The 19,150-nt window shown below is 41.6% G+C and overlaps 1 protein-coding gene across 3 annotated transcripts in view; it reads left to right on the forward strand.

Moving 5' to 3' along the window:
- Positions 1 to 19,150, forward strand: part of CDH18 (cadherin 18) — a 632,508-nt gene that overhangs the window by 585,421 nt on the left and 27,937 nt on the right. For all 3 annotated transcript variants that reach the window (XM_083519276.1, XM_083519278.1, XM_083519277.1), the window contains 2 exons: positions 10,218 to 10,339; positions 13,084 to 13,201. In XM_083519276.1, coding sequence (XP_083375402.1) covers positions 10,218 to 10,339; positions 13,084 to 13,201 — 240 coding nt within the window. The remainder of the gene's footprint in view (positions 1 to 10,217; positions 10,340 to 13,083; positions 13,202 to 19,150) is intronic.

The raw sequence follows: 19,150 nt of genomic DNA on the forward strand, positions 1-19,150 counted from the left end.
CCTTAAAATTTTTATAAGGCCACTTAGTAATCAGAGTAAGTAATATACGGATGTAGAAAATAAATGGCCTGAGATCGGCTTTGTTCCCAGACAGTAACTGAGAGTGAAATCCTATACCCATTAATGTTTAAGTCTCATTGGCCTCAATCGGACTTTCTTCTGAGTAGATGCTCAACATTTCTCTGCTCAATATTTTCTACATAAACACTCTGTTTCTTTCACTTTTCTATGAAAAGGACTTTGGTGGTTACCAGATTTTTTTTTCAAGGAATCCAGGGACACTTAAAAAAAAAATTCATGCTTTGTTATTTTAGGAAAGGGTTGCCCAGAGTTCTTGACATTTTTTAAGGGGGGACGACTCCAAAGTTGTCGGGTGCACACAAGGCGGGCAGAGAAGCCCATCTACAAACACACAAATGCCCCTCGAAAAAGAGGGGGGGGGAGAGATCAAGTAAAGGTGCTCGCTGGTCTTGGGAAAACACACATCAAAACACAAACACACAAGATTTCCCATAACCGGGAGACTGCTGGAGGGTGAGTGCAGTCTCTGTAGAGATTTAACTGGTGGTGGTGGTGTCTTGTTACCAGAGGTGGACAAACAGCAGACTCGCACACAGCCCTCCTCACAAAAGGGGCTGCTGGTACTGGAGGAGGGGAGGAGGGAGGGAGGGAGGCTCTGTCTCCCGAGAACATTTCAACCCCCACCCCCCATGCCCCACTCCTGGTGGGAAGGCAACGCAGCAACACCGAGGACAAGGGGCACCGCAGCGCCGTCCTCACCTCCCCCCCCGTTAAACTCACCATCTCCACAGTGGCTGTTGGAGGGAGAGGAGGGAGAGAAAGCAAAGGAGCTCGCACGCCTGCCTTCCTCCCCCCCCCATTTCCCCCTCAGCCTTCGCTTTCGTGCCTCTTTGTTCCCGTGAGGAGTAGCCGCCACCGCAGCAGCGTAGCGTGGGTTGTCAGCACCCGGGGCAAGGCAAGTAATTCGCGCCCCCTAACCCAGGGCAAGGCAAGTAATTCGTGCCCCCTAACCCGGGGCAAGGCAAGTAATTTGCGCCCCCTAACCCCTAACCTGCCGCCGCTGCCAGCTTCTTCTTGCTGCTGCCTGGTCTGGTCTGGTGTGGTTCTCTCCCGCACTCAGCGCTGCGCTGGGCGGCCGCTGCACTGTCCCTCCCCCAGATAGTCCCTCACTCTCTCTCCGCACCGCATGCCTGGCACCCACCCCCTCCACAGTGGGCGGCGACCCAGCGGCTCGGATCGGATTCGCACAGCCAGCACTGCAGTGAGAGAGAGTGAGCCAGGTAGGGGCAGAGAGCTGCGAGTGCAAGCGCGCCCCCCCCCAGATGTTGCGCCCGGTGCGCCCGCCCCCCCTGCACCCCCACGCTACGCCACTGCACCTCTCTCTCTCTCTCTCTCTCGCTCTCGCTCTCGCTCTCGCTCTCAACACGGCACAGTCCTTTTCTATGCTTCTCCTCCTCTTTTTCACTGCCTCAGCGCCTCACTCGCCCCCAACTCGGGCGTGCAGAGTCCGCAGCAGAAGAGCGCAGGTTTGGGGCGAGCGTTGATCAAGGAAGCGAGCCAGAAGGAAGCTCTCTGGCTCACGCCTCAGTTTAAATGCCCCCCCCCCAGTCAGCGGATTGGCTGGCTGGAACTTTGACATGACCGGGACCTCCGGTGCTGCTCACTGCCATGGCGCTTGCCATGTTGCATCGCTGGAAGTCCCCAGGCATAAATCCAGTGACATTAATTGAAATCCGGGGACAAATTTTGTCCGGGGACAGATTGGTGAATCTGGGGACTGTTCCCGGGAACCAGGGATGTCTGGTAACCCTTAGGAAGGTGCAATGCACTTAACCTGTAAAGAGTGAAAGGTGGAACACAATTAGTTTGGTATCTTTTCAGACCTTGCTACGTGTACTTGAAAGTTAAAACATATTCTTTTACCCCTGGGCTGGAAATACTAGAAAACAAAGTAGGATCCAGATCAGGGCAGCAGACTCAGTGGAATGCTGGACTCAGATGTGCGAAAATCAGGGGGGAGACCAATGTGACCCCCGCAGAGGGGAAAAGGGAGCACAATCAAAAACCAAAAACAGCAAAATGATGCTAACAAATATCAAATAACCCACCTTGACAGAAGAACTTTAGTCTGGCACCCCTGAGGAAAGCTATCATCAGCCAAAATTTGTTGGGCATGATGTTGTTTTATTAAGACTGTTAATCTCTGATAAACATATTTTCTCAGAACCATTTGGAACACATTTCTTGTTCTTTTGCTTACTTTGGAAAAATCCTCACCAGTTTAAAAAAAGGGGGGGAGAGTGATAAATAAAGAGAACTGAGCATTTCTGCATCTACTAGTATGATGGCTCCAGGAGAGAACCATTTTCAGATGTGCTTCTCCTCTTTATTCTTTTATATCCCATACTCCCCACTCCTATGAATGTTTACTTAGTAGTTAAGTCCCATTGTTTTCATTAGGGTTTACTCCTGGATGTGTGACTCCAGTAGCCCTTAATCACCAGGTAAGTTGGGGGGGGGGGACTGTTAAAAAATGGTGGGCCTTCCCTGTTCAAACCACATGCCCTCCAACATTTCTCCAATGAAAGTAGAGACATCCTATTTAATAATAATACTATTATTTATACCCCGCCAATCTGACTGGGTAGCCCCAGCCACTCTGGGCAGCTTCCAAAATATATATAAAACACAACTAAACTTTAAAAAGCCCCTATACAGGGCTGCCTTCTGATGTCTTCTAAAGTCTGTTTCACCTTGGCTTGGGGGGTCACTTAACTCCATACCCTCCAACATTTTTCCAATGGAAATAGCGACGACCTAAGGAAAAGCGGGATATTCTGGGATCAAATCAGAAACTGGGACGGCTTCTGTAAATCTAGGACTGCCCCGGAAAATAGGGACACTTGGAGGGTCTTAACCCATCATTTTCCCTTCTTTAGTTCACTACTACCAAACGATGGAGTTTTCTTTTCACTTTCATTCGTAGGGGGTGCTCCTGGAAAGTACTGCATTAATGCTGTGCATAGGTATTTTATGAGGGCAGCAAATTGATTTTTATAGTTATTTCTGCTCTTGGGATTGAGTTAATACTTTGGACTAAGTAAATTTCTACAGTAAACTACAGTTTTATAGTTAACCATTAAGAGTTCAACATCTGAGACCTGATATGGGCTGCATAGTCTCTTCACGCGGTGTTTTTATTTCCAGTGCACCATGCTTTCAGCTGTAATTTAGCCCTAATCATAAACAGGTGTACAGCAAGACCAAGCTTTAATTAAGATTTAAAAGCCTCATTGGAGCTTATTCGTAAAGCTACATGCATACCGCTAGCGAGCTACTGCAGGCAGGGAAAACAGAAGAGTTACCTGATATAGCTGTTTAGGAGAAATCAATCTCAATACCATCAGACTTTCTCAATACCATCAGACTTCAATGTTGCCTTCTTATACATTATTTATTTGACATAGGTGCATAAATGCTATATTACAAAAGGACAGCAAGAATAGTGATGTTTTCCATTAAAATGGGATGGCTTGAAGCAATGATGTAATGCTGTACAAAATGGCATTTTGTCTACAATTCTGCCTACCGGAATATATATGCATAATTGCATATACAGACAAACAGAAAAGATGGTGCCAAAATTAAATTCTTTTCTACCTTGTTGATTTCAGTAAGAGAGATTTAAGCACATTTCCCTCCAAACACACCCTCAGCTGGTATTAAGCAATTGGCTTAGGCTAGACTTGGTTTTGCTATCAAATATTTCATTTATGCCTTCAGTCTTTTCACGATCCCTCTGCACAAAAATAAGACGACAGACAAGAAACGCGAAATCAAATCTGGGATTGGACGAGGAGCAAGTGCTGCACTCAAAGCATTGGGCTGGTGGGCCTCTGTCACCTTTTATCTCTCGGAAGACACACCGCCATATGTTGCACCATCTGCAGCTCTTTTATAGCCTCCTCTTAGAAACCATTTGCAATCACAAAGCAATGCGCTGAATGTGAGGAAGACAAAACAGGTGGCTCAGCACAAGGCCATCTCTCTCGAACGACAACGCTGGCTTGCAGTCTTCAGTGTTAAGACAGAGAAATGCTATTGGGTGACAGAGAGGAGGGGGAACTGCTCAACACCTACTTTCCCTCTGCCTTCTCCCAAAAGGAAACCTGTCCCCAACGTGATGATAACAGAATGAATGATGCAAGGAGGCAACTGCAGTGCAAGATAGCAAAACAGGTGGCAAGGAAACACCTAGATACTTTAAATGAATTCAAATCCCCAGGGCCTGATGAACTGCTCTCTCCTGTTCTTCTGATGCTTCCATTATACAGTGGTACCTCGGGTTAAGTACTTAATTCATTCCAGAGGTCCGTACTTAACTTGAAACACCACTTTAGCTAATGGGGCCTCCTGCTGCTGCCGTGCCACCGGAGCACGATTTCTGTTCCCATCCTGAAGCAAAGTTCTTAACCCGAGGTACTATTTCTGGGTTAGCAGAGTCTGTAACCTGAAGCGTATGTAACCTGAAATGTATGTAACCCGAGGTACCACTGTATATTTTAAGGCACCAGGCAAACATGTTCCTCTTCAACCAGGCCTTTGGCTGATTAATATTCCACAGCATTTTAAATATGTTTGTGGGAGGGAGGGTGAGTGTTTTGTTTTGTTTTACTATTTTGTTGCTTATTTGTATTTTTGTGTTTTTATCTTGTGAGCCACCCTGAGATCTTTTGATGAAGGGCAGTATATAATTCTAATCAATCAATCAATCAATCAATCAATAAAATAATTTTCTGATCATAGCCAGGCTCTGAAACCATCAACTGCTGCTAAGATTAATGATGGTTTCAGGTTTTCACATGACAACAAACCACAGTTAGTTGAAAACAGAAGCAAAAGTTTCCAATCTCCCCGTTCTGGTTACACTGAAGCATGTAGGGGCAGTGGCCCAGAAACTGAAAGTAGGCCCTGCTTCCATATCTCCACCTCTGCTCTAGCAAGGTGGAATTGCAGCTAACTGATGATAGTGCAGAGATAGTAAGAGGGAAGCAGATTGCTGCCTTTGTCCATTGAACATAAATATAAGGGACGGTTATCCCCAGTCTTTCCTTGAGAGGACATGTTCACTCAAGGCAACATCTCCCATCCAGATGCTATTCAGATTCAGACGTTCTGAAAAGTGAAAGTTCCCTCAATTTCCAAAGTATAATTTCCATCTATTTAGGCTTATACAGTGATACCTTGGGTTACATATGCTTCAGGTTACATACACTTCAGGTTACAGACTCCACTAACCCAGAAACAGTACCTCGGGTTAAGAACATTGCTTCAGGATAAGAACAGAAATCGTGCTCCAGCGGCGCGGCAGCAGCAGGAGGCCCCATTAGCTAAAGTGGTGCTTCAGGTTAAGAACAGTTTCAGATTCAGAACGGACCTCTGGAACGAATTAAGTACTTAACCCGAGGTACCCCTGTATTATAGTGTCACGCCATAATAGTTCTGGGTAGGTTTTCAAAAAATCTTATAAAGCATATCCATTTACCCTATGATCTATGAGGTAAAAGGACAGAAAATAGTTCTGAAATTTCTATACAGAAGGAAATGATAAAAGTGGACCTCCAGCAATGGAAGTTTATTTCTTAAAGCAATCCTATAAATGGATTGTTTGCAAAGATCTAGCCAGGACTTCTCTTTCAGATTCTTTTTGTTTGTTTCAGAAGAAGATGCTGAACAGAGCTGTAGAGAACAGGTGCCAAGAAAAAGGACCTGAGACAAACAGAGATACCCAAAGAGCGAAAATGTCAGATTACCACAGGCTTTATTAAGCTCTGACTGTTTGAAATGCCAAAGTATAAGAAAAATGACCACAGGAAAGGCAGATGTGTCTGCACACAGCTTTGATCTCCACCTGTCCTATGAAAGAAAAACGGTCTAGAGCAACTGTATAATTTTATAAGACATTCAAAATCCTCCAGGGTATAACTATGTAAGCAATAGGAAAAGAAAAACATGAATTGTGTTTGGGGTGGATTTTTATAAAAAGGTGTGTTTTTTCCAGGATTGTGTACTAAAAATTAGGTATTTGTTAGTTGGTTGTCAAAGGGAAAGCACAAATGGAAAAAAAGAGCAACTACTCATTGCTATGTGGATAAAATCTTCTATGCTGCATGCCAGAGGAAATGAAAACAATTTGAAGAAAATGCAGTCTATACAATAGCCCAGCAAGGTAGCGACATTTTCAAAGGCACTTTGAAGCAGGAGCAATGAATTCTAATCAAAATAAAGAAGACTGAAACATGCAAAACAGCAGGCAACCTTTCTCAGCAGTTCCTCCAAAGCAGAGACAAGCCATTTGGTTGTTCACACACCGATCTCAATCCAAAACTTAAAAACACCAGCAGAACCAGAAATGTGAATAAGATTACTGCTTATGGGGATGGTAGTGGTGGAGAATGTAGCAATCACTCCCCTGGCTCAGAACTTCACGTACACTGTAGTACAAAGCTGGAGTTTGGTGCATTAGAGACCTTTCCCTTTTTTCCTCCCCCCCCCCAACCATGTTGGTAATTCTGTGCATGTATTGCATTGGACACATGGAGGTGGATGGGAAAGCCTCTGCAGTCAAGGGAACTTGGTGTACACATTGACCAGATGTCAATAAACCAACCAGGGTTTATTATGACATGAATGAGTCTAGCCTCATCTCAGATTCACATGCTCCCTCTTGGGCACAGCAACAAGCAGTTTGGAAGATTTCACTTTTCTCTTGATTAACCTCAGTTTACCAAGTCACCCAAACCTGATAAACTGTGGTTAATTGAGATTGGAAACAAATCCTTCTGATTTCCTTGCAGTCACACCAGATGAAGAAAAGGGAAAGGAGAGCACTTAAGTTCAGGGGTAGGCCAGGCTCGATCTCATCACAATAAAGAACAGTTTCCATGATTCTCAAATGCTGCAATTGTAGCTCTCCTGACTTCTAACCTGAGTCCACAATTACTGTTTATTAGGGATTGATGAAACAGTCTCGATCTGGTCAGTCAGAAGTGCATTACAAAGTCCATTCCCTTCTAATTCTTTTAGGATCTTTTAGGGAAAATACTAAATGAATCCACACACTTTCAGTAATTTAAATTGTTTTGGAGTAACTTGCAAGGTAGTTCAACCATGTCTCTGGTCCTTCCTTCCTTCTAACAATATTTTTTAGCTGTTTGTGGCAGCTTGCAGCGGCTAGAAAACATGGTAGTTGCCAGACTTATTGAAAACATTTGACTAAAAGGCTTCTGGAAGTGGAGCTTTTCCTTTGAACAATTAGCCAGGAAGCATTGTCATTCAAAACAAATGAAAATTTCCCCATTTTTTTGTCCTGGAAAAATCCCAGTTTTTGTTCTGGTCTGTGCTCATTCTTCTGTGGTTCCCAAAACAACAACTTATCAGGTGATTTTAATATCTGATATCCGATAATTAAAGCAAATGAGTTCAACCTTTCATTGTTCAAACTTCATTACAGGATTGCAACTCGAACAGATAATGCAAAATTCATTCGCACACATAATTGTTACAGCATGTTAATCACCTAAGCTGCCTTGTATTTGGCAGAGATTGCTGGATGATTGCCTATGCAGTGACAATGCTAATGTAACCATTTGGTTGGTCCTAGTGGCCAGATTTACTGTCTGGTGGATTATCTCAAGGACAGCCTCTTTCAAATGCTGCTGCTATTTCCTTTTCATTTTTTTCTAACTGATTTGTTTCAGACCCCAGAGGCAGAACATGAGCCTAATCCACAGGCCTAATCTGGCCCACCATATATTCCCTAGTGGTCTTCTAGAGACCCAGAGACCAATTGATCTATGGTGGTTTGCTCACCCACAATTGCCAGCACACCCGGAAGAAGAGTCGAGACAACCAAATGTGGATAAATAGGTTATATTTATTATATATAACAACTTGAGGACCTGCAAAACAAACTAACTAGTCATATTCATTCAGTGTAACTAAATCAAATTAAGTCTCAGCAGGTGTTCATTAATATATTGGGGTGGGGGTGATTTCTACTCCCATTACCTGGGCAAGGAAACCTTGCTTGCACTGAGGTTTCCTAAGATTCCACTGAGGGTCATATTGGATGTGCTATGATTTTTACTCAGTATGATCCTCCTCCAGCTGTCAATGCAGTGTAAGACACAGGAAAAAGACAAATTATATCTAAAACAAAGTTCTAAAATGTAAACAACTATGAAGTCATCATAAAATTAGAAAACTCTTAACCAAATGCTTAAGCACATAAACACACATATTTTTTTACCATGCATCTAAAAGCTAGAATGAAGGGGCTTGTCAGGCCTCCCCGGGGTATGGAGTTTCAGAGGAGAAGTGCCACTATGGAGATGACATGCAACTTGTAGCCTATGCTCCTTCTTCCAAAGGACATGGCACACAACAGGTAGTCCTGAATTTATTTAAACATCTCAGGGAGAGTCCCCTCTCATTTATTATATAGTGGTTGAACAACTTCAGTTTCATTTCGAGGTGATGAATGTAACAAGGAGACCATTTTCTGCTGACATGCTTTCATTGACACTGTGTTCAGACTACTTTGATCGATGAACTTGAAGCATCTTTGCAGAGAACAAATCTGCGCTCCACCATTAAAGTTATGTGCAAAGAAACGTAAGAGGTTCAGACACAAGACCTAGGACCTTTTTATCAACTCCAGTTGTTTTGTTCTGTGTGTACCCTATCAAATAAATACAATTTACAACAAAGTCCTTTCAATGGTAGAAAAGGCTGCCCTATTTTCTGTTATGGTTTTAGCAACCACAAAGCAAAACTTCCACTGAAGTTTATCTTGCAGCGTACAAATGAAAGAACAGGATCCTTTTGAAAGCATCTGCAATAAATCAGAACAATGTTGTCCTACACACCTACTGAGCTGAAGCTAGATCAATATATAATGAGTTGTTTTATGTGTAATAGGACAAAGAGCTTTAATGGTAAGCACTGGCATTATGAAATTAAGAGCCAATTCAGTTGTGTAGCTGTGCAGGAGATTGCTTGTTTGAAGCTATTCTGACATGTTCCTGGTTGGCTCACACAATGAGGGCCCTCTTGAGATTGTTTTGTTTCCAGGAACTTTATTATTGCACTGAGCCAACAGTACACCACTATTTCTAGTATGGCCCGGCAAAGACTCCGTAATCCCTTCCCTAACAAGCAGTTCTCCAGGTGCTGCTAAGCTAAAACTCTCATCATCTGTGGCCTGTTGTTCAGCAATATATGGAAAGCTACAGGACAAGAAGAGGAAATGACAGAGCACCGTTTGCCCCATGGTTCCCAACTGAAACTATGCAACTGTCTGTCCTGAACAATGACATTTCCCCTCTTTCAGGGTATAGGCTCAGTTGATCATTAGGGCAACAAATGAGCCTTAGATCAGGCTTGGTAGCAAACTAGCAGTCGGTGCAGTTCTTTCAGAAGTTGTGTCATATGCTTACAACCTTTTTATGATAAAACCCAACTCCAGCTGGCTTAAAATATATTGTAAGCCATATATACAATTGATATCTTCTAAATATCTGTAACAATACAATTAAAAAAGCAATTTTAGCAATTAAAAAAACAGTCAAAAACAGCATCCTAGCTAGCTATTAAATTTGTATTCCAAAGGTGCCCAGAGTAGCAAACCTACAAATGTTAAAATAATACATTTTTTTAAAAAAAAAATCTTTACCCTCTTCCACATTTTACTATTTCTTCCTAAAAAAAAACCCCAGCTAATCTTTTCCTGATTTTTGTTCAACTTTGATATGACACCATAACATCAAATGAAGCCATTTGATTAATTCCTGGCCCACAACATGAGAGTGTACAATAGACTGAAAATTTCTCCCGTTTTTTTCTCTCTTCACTACCGTGTAATACCCTTGGATGTCATAAACCTATAGTTTAACCTTCAAGTCTTGACTTTGATTTCCGTTTGCAAAAAGCCAGTGAGACTTCGCAAACCACATCTTCATAAGGTTGCCATATCAGACTGGTTCTGCTGTAACATGTCGAATATCTGACAAGCCATTGTTTTACATCAAGTTCTGAACACCACTTTCACTGCCAGAAAATTGCTTTGAGGGCAAGCTGCAAGGGTGTAAGTGTCTTCTGAAAGCTGGATCACTTTATTCTTTTGTATTTTACAGAAAGTCCTGGCCTCCTGAGCCATGCCCCCGTTGGAATAAAAATTCTTGACGTCAATGACAACCCTCCAGAGCTTGCTGAAGACTATGATGTAGTTGTCTGTGAGAATGCAAAGCCGAACCAGGTAACCAGATAGTCGCACTCCTAATATCATATTTGAAAGGCATATAGTTTTTAAAAGTGTTTAATAGAGGAGATTGTAGATGTATGTGTATGTAGCCATGTGATTCAAATATGTAAATTGAATTATACATTTCAGACTGCACTAGAGATCTACAGGACAACATACAGTGTTTTTATATATACACAGGGTTGTACTTAACCAAGTCCTATTCAGAGTACACCAATTGCAGTTAATGAGCCTATGTTAGTCATGCTTGTTAAATTTAGTGGGTCTGAATAGGACCAGGACTGAATACCACCAGATAGATAGATAGATAGATAGATAGATAGATAGATAGATAGATAGATAGATTTAGAGCTTAAGAATCCAAAACCTTTCATAAGAAATATACAGTAATCTCCTGAACATACTGTATGCAATGAAGAGGCCAGATAGATATCCCTTGGGAGAGAATCCCAGAGGGCATGGGCCACAGAGAAAGTCATGTGCCTCATAACCAGAGGAAGAAGCTTTCAGAAGATATACTCATCTGGAAGAAGACACTTCCTGATGAAAGTTGGTCCAACAATGTGTAGGAGTTTTTTTAATGGCTTTGTGAATAGCACACAGAGGCATGCTGATGACAAGTGGACTCCTTTGAATACTGCAGCAATGGCATCCCAGCAGTTTGTCCATGTCAGCTACATCTTCTCTAACGTTCTGTAACTTGTACAACCGTAAATAAACTTTTTGCTGCTGTGGGCTCCTTAAAGGTGACTAGGCATGGAACTCCCACCTCAAATTCCCATACTTGTTGTTTGACATCATTTTTCCTGGCTAAGTCGTTTCTGATGTTTTGGAATTGCTAAGGATATTAATTATTATTATTATTATTATTATTATTATTATTATTATTATTATTATTATTATTATTTTCCCCCAGCCACTCTGGGCGGCTTGAAGCAAAGATATTAAAAATACATTAAAACATCAGTCATTAAAAACTTCCCTAAACAGAGCTGACTTTAGATGTCTTCTAAATGTCAGATAGTTGTTTATTTCCTTGACATCTGATGGGAGGGTGTTCCACAGGGCGGGCGCCACTACCGAGAAGGCCCTCTGCCTGGTTCCCTGTAACTTATTATTTATTGAATTTATATACCATCCTATACCTGGGGGGGGGGTGTCAGGGCAGTTCACAGAATGAAATCAAGATATAAAATCACACACACACATTTTTTTTAAGGGCATAGGATGGCAAGTGCAAATGCACAGAATAAAATGCATCCATTTTGAATTGTATTCAAGCAATCTGCCGATGTGGGTGGATGACAGAGGTTTTTCCCCTCCAGGTCTTATGTTTTATTTCCCAGTGCTAGAATGATGTTGTTCAACAGTTTATCTTTACATTTGCATAGGACAAAATAAAACCACATATCTGCTGTGTCTTTTCTTATCCCGCAATTCACTGCTGAGTTACAACAGGGGAAATAACATAAACCCTGATGTAACGATCTCTCAGATTTAATAGTTTTGCCTGGCAATGCAAATGCAAGGGGGGGGGGCCTGTTAACTGTTATTGCACTGTGTCAGCAATGCTGGCTGTAACTGAAAGGTGGCTTGTGAGTGCCAGTGCAGTGCCATTGTGCTTAAGACTGAGCACAGATTGGAGATATCCGATGTATATTCACTTTAATGCACCCAGTAGGTGAGAATGCTTCACTCCTCTCTTCTGGAATGTTAAATACAGTGGTACCTTCAGGTTACAGACTCCGCGAACCCAGAAATAGTACCTTGAGTTAAGAACCTTGCTTCAGGATGGGGAAAAAATCGTGCAGTGGCGGCAGCGGTAGGCTCCATTAGCTAAAGTGGTGCTTCAGGTTAAGAACAGTTTCAGGTTAAGAACGGACCTCCGGAACGAATTAAGTACTTAACCCGAGGTACCACTGTACTCGGATTACATGGTATGGCTTTCATTCCATTCCAGAGTCAACTCTCTTTGGAATATTTCAAACCACTCTGAGAATCAGCAGTAAACTTTTCACAATTCTTTTGACTTCTTTCAAGAGTCCTCAGATGTTTTCCCTGAGGAAGACCCCCCCCCCAACTCACTTTGAATCTAATCATAAGTGAAAGTTTGGAAGCATCTATGCACCCCCAAATATTTGTACACCATTATTGCAAATTGTCAACAAGGGCAGTTCTTTGAGTTTCCTTTTTTTTTTTTATCCTACACAATAGGATCCAATGCAAGGTAGGCGTTTTGTACTGGGAAATAAATTTCTTGCAAAAGAAAATCAAGCAAAGGCAAACAAAAATTCCCAGGGGCAGAAGTAAAAGTCCCAAGGAGAATGGAATCACTGGACTGTAGCATGCCAATATGAGACCCGGTGATGAAAATAAACTTATATGTGAAAATACTTAAGTGGCACGTTAATCCTCCTCCGTTAGTATTAATGCAAATGTCTAACTAACAAAATCTTCAGAATGACTTTGAATTTAAGACTCCTGACATACATTCTGAGCATGTGTTTAGTTCATTTTACATTGTTGCTGAAATGTTTTGAGCAGAGAAATAAAACAGTAGCAGTAGCAGCAACAACAACAATAACAATAATGCAGCTAATGGAAAAATAGTCATATTATGACACTAGATAGGTAGAAAATTGTGAAAGAAAGCTCAGCTTACAAGATCCTGCCGAGTTCTGCCAAAATTTGAATCCAGTTCAAAGTTCATCACATCCACAATTCAATTTTCCTTCCAGGTTATCCAGACTATCGGTGCCACGGACAGAGATGACTTTGCAAATGGTCAAAGATTTCACTTTTCTCTGGACAACAGTTTCCCTTTGAATCCCAACTTTACGCTAAAGGACAATGAAGGTAAATCACACATTACTCTGCAAGCAAGGCTTGGTGTTTGTGTGGGATGTCTCGTTGAACAGAATGACTTCTTTTCTCATAATCTTTTTTGTCAGTGGGTGAAAACCACCATCTGTCAGGGCAGAAGTGGTTCATATAGCAAGGACTACATATTCATAATCTTTGCGTTGAGAATGATGAATATCTAGGAATCGTTTTGGAAGAAAATAACCTTGTAATATTTCTTCCCTGCTCTGTATTTTATTAGCTTTTATAGTTACTCTGCATGTTTTTAAAAGGTTTTTTTAGAGAGTTCTGTTGGGTTATAGAGTTGTACTTTAGCTTCTTGCTTGGGTGACACTAAGACCATAACCATAACAGATATTACGTTTTTTAAACATTTATTTGTTGCATTTATATATTACCTGTATAATGGATAAATGTTCTGGTGAGTTTACAAACATTATTAACAATACAAAATGCAAAGCAAAGTTCAAAACAATGAAATCAGTTATAGTCAATACAAACTAGCATTATGAAAATAATCTAAAATCCAAATAATCTAAAACTAATAGACTGTGGCATAAAACCATATCAACTCTTAACACGGGGATAAGAACTTGGTGCAAGAATTTAAAAGCAACAAACACATATATCTGTTATTATTAAAAAGGGGGTGAGAATGGTTTTTTGCAGGTGAGTCTATGAACAGCTTTCACATCCTTCCCTGAAAACATTAAAGATAGTTTCCATATTTGTTTGTTTGTTTATAACATTTTTATCACACTTTTCAGTCAAACAGGCTCCCAGAGCAGCTTGCATACAATCAAGAAATAAGAGGACATTCCCTACTCATTGCATTAAAAGCCAAGATAGCCAAATGTTAAAGGAAAGGAGAATGGGTAAGGGAGGCGGGAGAGGCAACTCAGGCACCAATTGTTAAAGTTATATTGAGTTTGAAGTTGAATGGAGCTTCTTAGTATAAACTAGGAAGAAGAAGAAGAGTTTGCACTTGATATCCCACCTTTCACTCCCCTTAAGGAGTCTCAAAGCAGCTTATAATCTCCTTTCCCTTCCTCCCCCACAACAAACACTCTGTGAGGTGAGTGAGGCTGAGAGACTTCAGAGAAGTGTGACTAGCCCAAGATGCATGTGGAAGAGCAGGGAAGCGAACCTGGTTCACCATATTACGAGTCCACCACTCTTAACCACTACATCACCTATCCAGACAACATAATTTTCTGTACCCTATTTATAACTCGGCCATTCTCTTTCTTCATCCTCCTTTGCCAGTCACACCATTCCATTCTTCCTCCTTCCCAGTTTATTTAGTTAAAAACAAAACAGCTTTTAGCCATTCTGTGGCAATTGAATTTCCATTTATCTGGGGGCTTTGAGGGCACTGTCACATTCGGATTGCTTATTTGTTTCCCTAAATATCATTGGACCTCTGCAAACCGTGGGACTACCCTGAATGTGCCAAGGAGTAGATGGTGTGATTTTTCACTACATTTGTTTAAGCACACAAAGAGTTGAAGCAAAAAAGAATGAGAACGATAAAAAGGTAAAGGTACCCCTGACCGTTATGTCCAGTCGCAGAAGACTCTGGATTTGCAGCGCTCATCTTGCTCTATAGACCAAGGGAGCTGGCGTTTGTCCTCAGGCAGCTTCCGGGTCATGTGGCCAGCATGACTAAGAATTAAAGGCAACTGAGAAATCCAAAGAAGGGCTTTTAGGGTTTCTACTTTCTTAACCATTCAGGCATTGCATTTAGTAGATCAAGATGCAATTAGACCCTTCCCAAAAAAAGAATTTGAAACAGTGATTAAAAAAAATTGTGTATTTCAAAACACATGAGTTCTGTCTATTGGATCCTTAAGTGTGTGGAGGGCTTTGCTGTTTCTTTTAAAGAATACAAATGTGTGCAAATAGCTGAACCCCAAAACACGAGAACCTGTCAACAAGGTAAGATTTGTCAAGTCTCACCTGGAAAATGTTATAAAACGAAACCTAAAGATACAGATCTATAATACCCATCTTTAATCATATTTTTATAGCCTAATTCTGTTGAAAGACTTCATGCAAATAGTGTTGGGCAACAAATTAAAATTTGCCAGAAGGAAAGACACAAAGCAGGATCTCCCATATCCCCTTCTCCTGGCATTTTATGGTAATATGTTTTAAAAAATCCTCAGATTGTGAATAATAAATGAACAAGTATTCTCCGAAGTGCTCTGGTATTCACTTGCCATAGCTCTACCATTATATCTCTGTTGCTTTGGGAGTTTCCCCAAAGTCTTTATTCAATACATTTTCCAGTACAGTAGCTCAATATAACTAGTCTGAGATAAACATACTCTTTGGCATGGAAGAAGAGGGATACAGTTGCCCTAGGTGGACTGTGGATTTTGGGGAATCGTGCTTCCAAATTTTTAAAGACTTTGTTGCATTTCAGGCAGATGTTATCTGCAAGCTAAAAGTTCCAAGACTGAAATTTATATAATTAGGATCCTCAAGCTGAGGTGACTTGCATAACCACCTAACTCCATGTGAGACGAGATTCATGTGGAAAAGATGGAATACATAATCATCTGTCTTTCTGGCCAGGAAGTCAAGCATGTGCTGATGGGCTCATTACAAAGCCCAGTTCCAGCTGGCAGGTTTAACAAAAAAAGTCGCACTGATTCAACCCTGTTTGAACAGGGAGCCAGGCAACCTCGTCATCTTAATTCAGTACCTCACTTTTCAGGAGCTTGGGGTTCTTTTCTTCCAAGATTCGCATTATTCAAGAAAATATGCCTTACTATTTGGATTGCAAGGTCAGAAGAAATATATTTGACAAGCCTGTTCAGAAGATTCTTGGCTGTATCTAGACCAATAAAAGGTCTATGGTACCAACAGTGATAGGTGTTGGATTTATTTATTTTTGAAATATTCACGAAGAATACGCATGTCAGAATATAAAATAGTGTTATAGATTTGGCAGGATCCTCCCTCCCAACCCTAGAAATTAATAATAGGTAGGGTTTTGATTATTTGGAGTATTGAAGGGAAGATTGGAGGTCACTGGAAAAGTTCAGGCTAAGATTCCTTTCCAAGCCACAGCCTTACCTGGGATAGGCATTAACATGTGAAATGGGGTGGATGGTCTGGGCAGACAAAGTTTGCCATGGTGGTGGGGTGTGGGTTTGAAGTGACAGGAAAAGAGAATTTTTAATAATTGTGCTGGGAAGAAGAAGGGAGAAAAAGAAGACTGGGATCCATCTTGGACAGGCTGGCTGAAGGCTGGCTGGGAAAGATAGCTTAGACTTCAGGGCTGCACCTCTGTGGGAGACAAACCCCCACTGAAATGACCATGCTGTAAGATCTGGACTCCTTCCATGCAGACTGAAGGTGTAAATAGGTGAATAAACCATATTTCTTATTCTGCAAAAGTCTCCACCATGTCTCAATTCTCCAAAGGAACACAGACCCTGGGTGAGTGTCTGGAACCCTATTTAAAATGTTAATGGGTGAATACCCCATGGACTCTTGCTGTCATTCAGCAGAGAGAGGGGGAGGCACCCAACTTTTGTAACAATATATTCTCACCCAGAAATGTTTCTGTTGAGTATAGTGAAGTGGCAGAGTACCAGTGGAAAGACAAGACAGTTTATTGAATACTAGGGCTGTGAACAGTCCCCTAGTTCTATTTGGGGACCTGTTCCAGTGCTCCAGAACAGCATCAATATGACTCAGACTTCCCCTCCCCTCCTTGTCACCTGACTGGTCTCCTTCAGACAACCACAGCAAAATCCTGGGTTTTTGGATCAGGATTTGGGATTACGCCATTGGAGTTGCAGAGTTCTCTTTCAATATTATTGTTCCAGCCGGATTAATTTCAAGTAAATACTGGAAAAGAAAAAGAAAAGAAAAAACCACAAACACCTGGAGTGGGTAATGGTTAAGAATAGTAGCCAAAAGGGCTTCCTTAAGTGGCCAAAAGGGATTCATGATGCACAATAAGGAGGTAGCAGCATACCACAAAATGGGTAGTTTCCTAAAAAAAGCTCAACAATTCCGGTAGATAGTGGGAGTAGATCTCAGTCTCTTGAAAGTTGGACATGCCTGACATAGTCCAATGACAAGAGAGAATGCATAGTAGCCACCAAATACTCAGTTTTTGTTTGAGGAATGGGGTAGAAAACTGGTCAGGAATAGAGATCTTGAAAGTAGCATGGACTCCCTGAACCAGAGCAATCCAAGCTACAACATTTTGTCCCTGTTCCCACATGTATATCAGTTCCCAGCTTTCCATTGCACCCGTTCAGCATTCTTTCTGCTCTAATCACAAGAAGCATGCAGATAGGTTAGGCTGGGGGAAGGAGCTAAATTAAACCCCCATCCAAATGATGCCCCTGAATTGAATTCCTCTCCAGAACCAAGGAGATTATAGGCAGCTGTTGCTGTCAACTTTAAAAAGACAAATGCCTGACTTCATATGAGCATAGATCTTCCTTCTCCAAAGCTTTCAAAGGGAGTCCAGGGGTCAGGGGCCTTTTGGAATCATGACCTTTTGCTTCATTCTTCCTTTTTGGAGAATTGATGTGTTTAAGGAAAAATAAAATAATGAAAGTACTCACTTCCTTTCAGGCCCTTGACTTGTACGTATTTATTTTATCCTGCAAATATCCTCACCCTGTCCCGATTTGACAAGCTTTCCCAAAGCTTTTTTTTTAAGCTCTGGTCTTCCTAGATTCCTTCAACCATTATATTGTTACAATTGCCAACTTCATCTTTCAGATTTTGTTTCATTGTGTCTCAAACTTGCCTTGGGATTTTTTTTAAAAGTACATCCTTTCCATCTTTTGTGCTTTTCATTTCTTCCCCCCACTCCACTCCACCCCTGGCTTGGATTTTCATCTTCAGAATATCCTTTTCCCTGTCTGTTGTTATCTGTTCCTTTTGTCTCATATCTGCCCTTCCATTTCCATTCTCTCCCCATCCTTTGGAGCTTTGCAGCTAATCTTCTGTGCTTAAATTCTTTCATCATCGCTTGACTGCTACTCATGCCTTCTGTGTGAATTGAAACTTTATTCCACCTAGGCCCACTTTTTTCAGCTCCTGCAAAGCTTGACTCCACGCCTTCTCTTTTTAAGTCAGCAGGTTTGTCACGGCTGCTGTACCCAAATGTAATGGGTCACTTACTCTTAAAAAAAAATAAAAATTGATGCATGGGGCAAAGAGGAAGCCGTGCTTTCCTGATCAGCTGTAAAAAGACTGCCTAGCATGGCAATAGCCAATGTGGTGTCCTCCATATCTTGGGCTCCATCTCTATCACCCTCAGCAAGCATTGGCCAGTGATGAGGGTGATGAGAATTAAAATCCAATACTATCTGGACAGCACCATGTTGGCTACCCCTGGCCTAGAAAATCATCCCAGGTGAGTTCAGCTAGAGAATGGATGACTGGAGCACCTTACCTGGTCTATTTGTATTTTCAAGGCTGTGGTTGCTCTTAATAGACCCCCATAATGCAATGTACAGAATGTTGGTGCATTCATTATTATGTAGGAGCACGAACAGTTTGTTTTTAAAGAAAGATTATTGGGCCTAAATATAAGGTAATGATGTATAGATACCCCTGAAAAGAATTCCCCAATTTTAACAAAACTTCTTTTTGTTTTCCTTGAAATTTATTAGATTTTTGTCAGAGTACAACCCTGGAAATTCACCTTAAGCTTTTGCTTTGGGGGGTTGGGATCAGTTGCAGCTCTTGCTGGAGAAGTTCACTTACCTTAATTGGTGGTGGGTGGTTTTGCAGCCAAACCACAAGGCCCATGGTGTCCAGCAGGAGGCCTGATGGTGATTGATCAGGCTGGTGGGCTTTGGGTGGAGCTCCCCCCCCGGGGGGGGGGGACAGACTGACCAATCAGCATTGACTGAGCCTGCAGCTGGGTATAAATTGTAGTAGTCTGGCCTGGCTGTCACT

The sequence above is a fragment of the Podarcis liolepis genome, assembly GCF_965112155.1.
Source record: "Podarcis liolepis genome assembly, chromosome: 8".
NCBI classification, from domain to species: domain Eukaryota; kingdom Metazoa; phylum Chordata; class Lepidosauria; order Squamata; family Lacertidae; genus Podarcis; species Podarcis liolepis.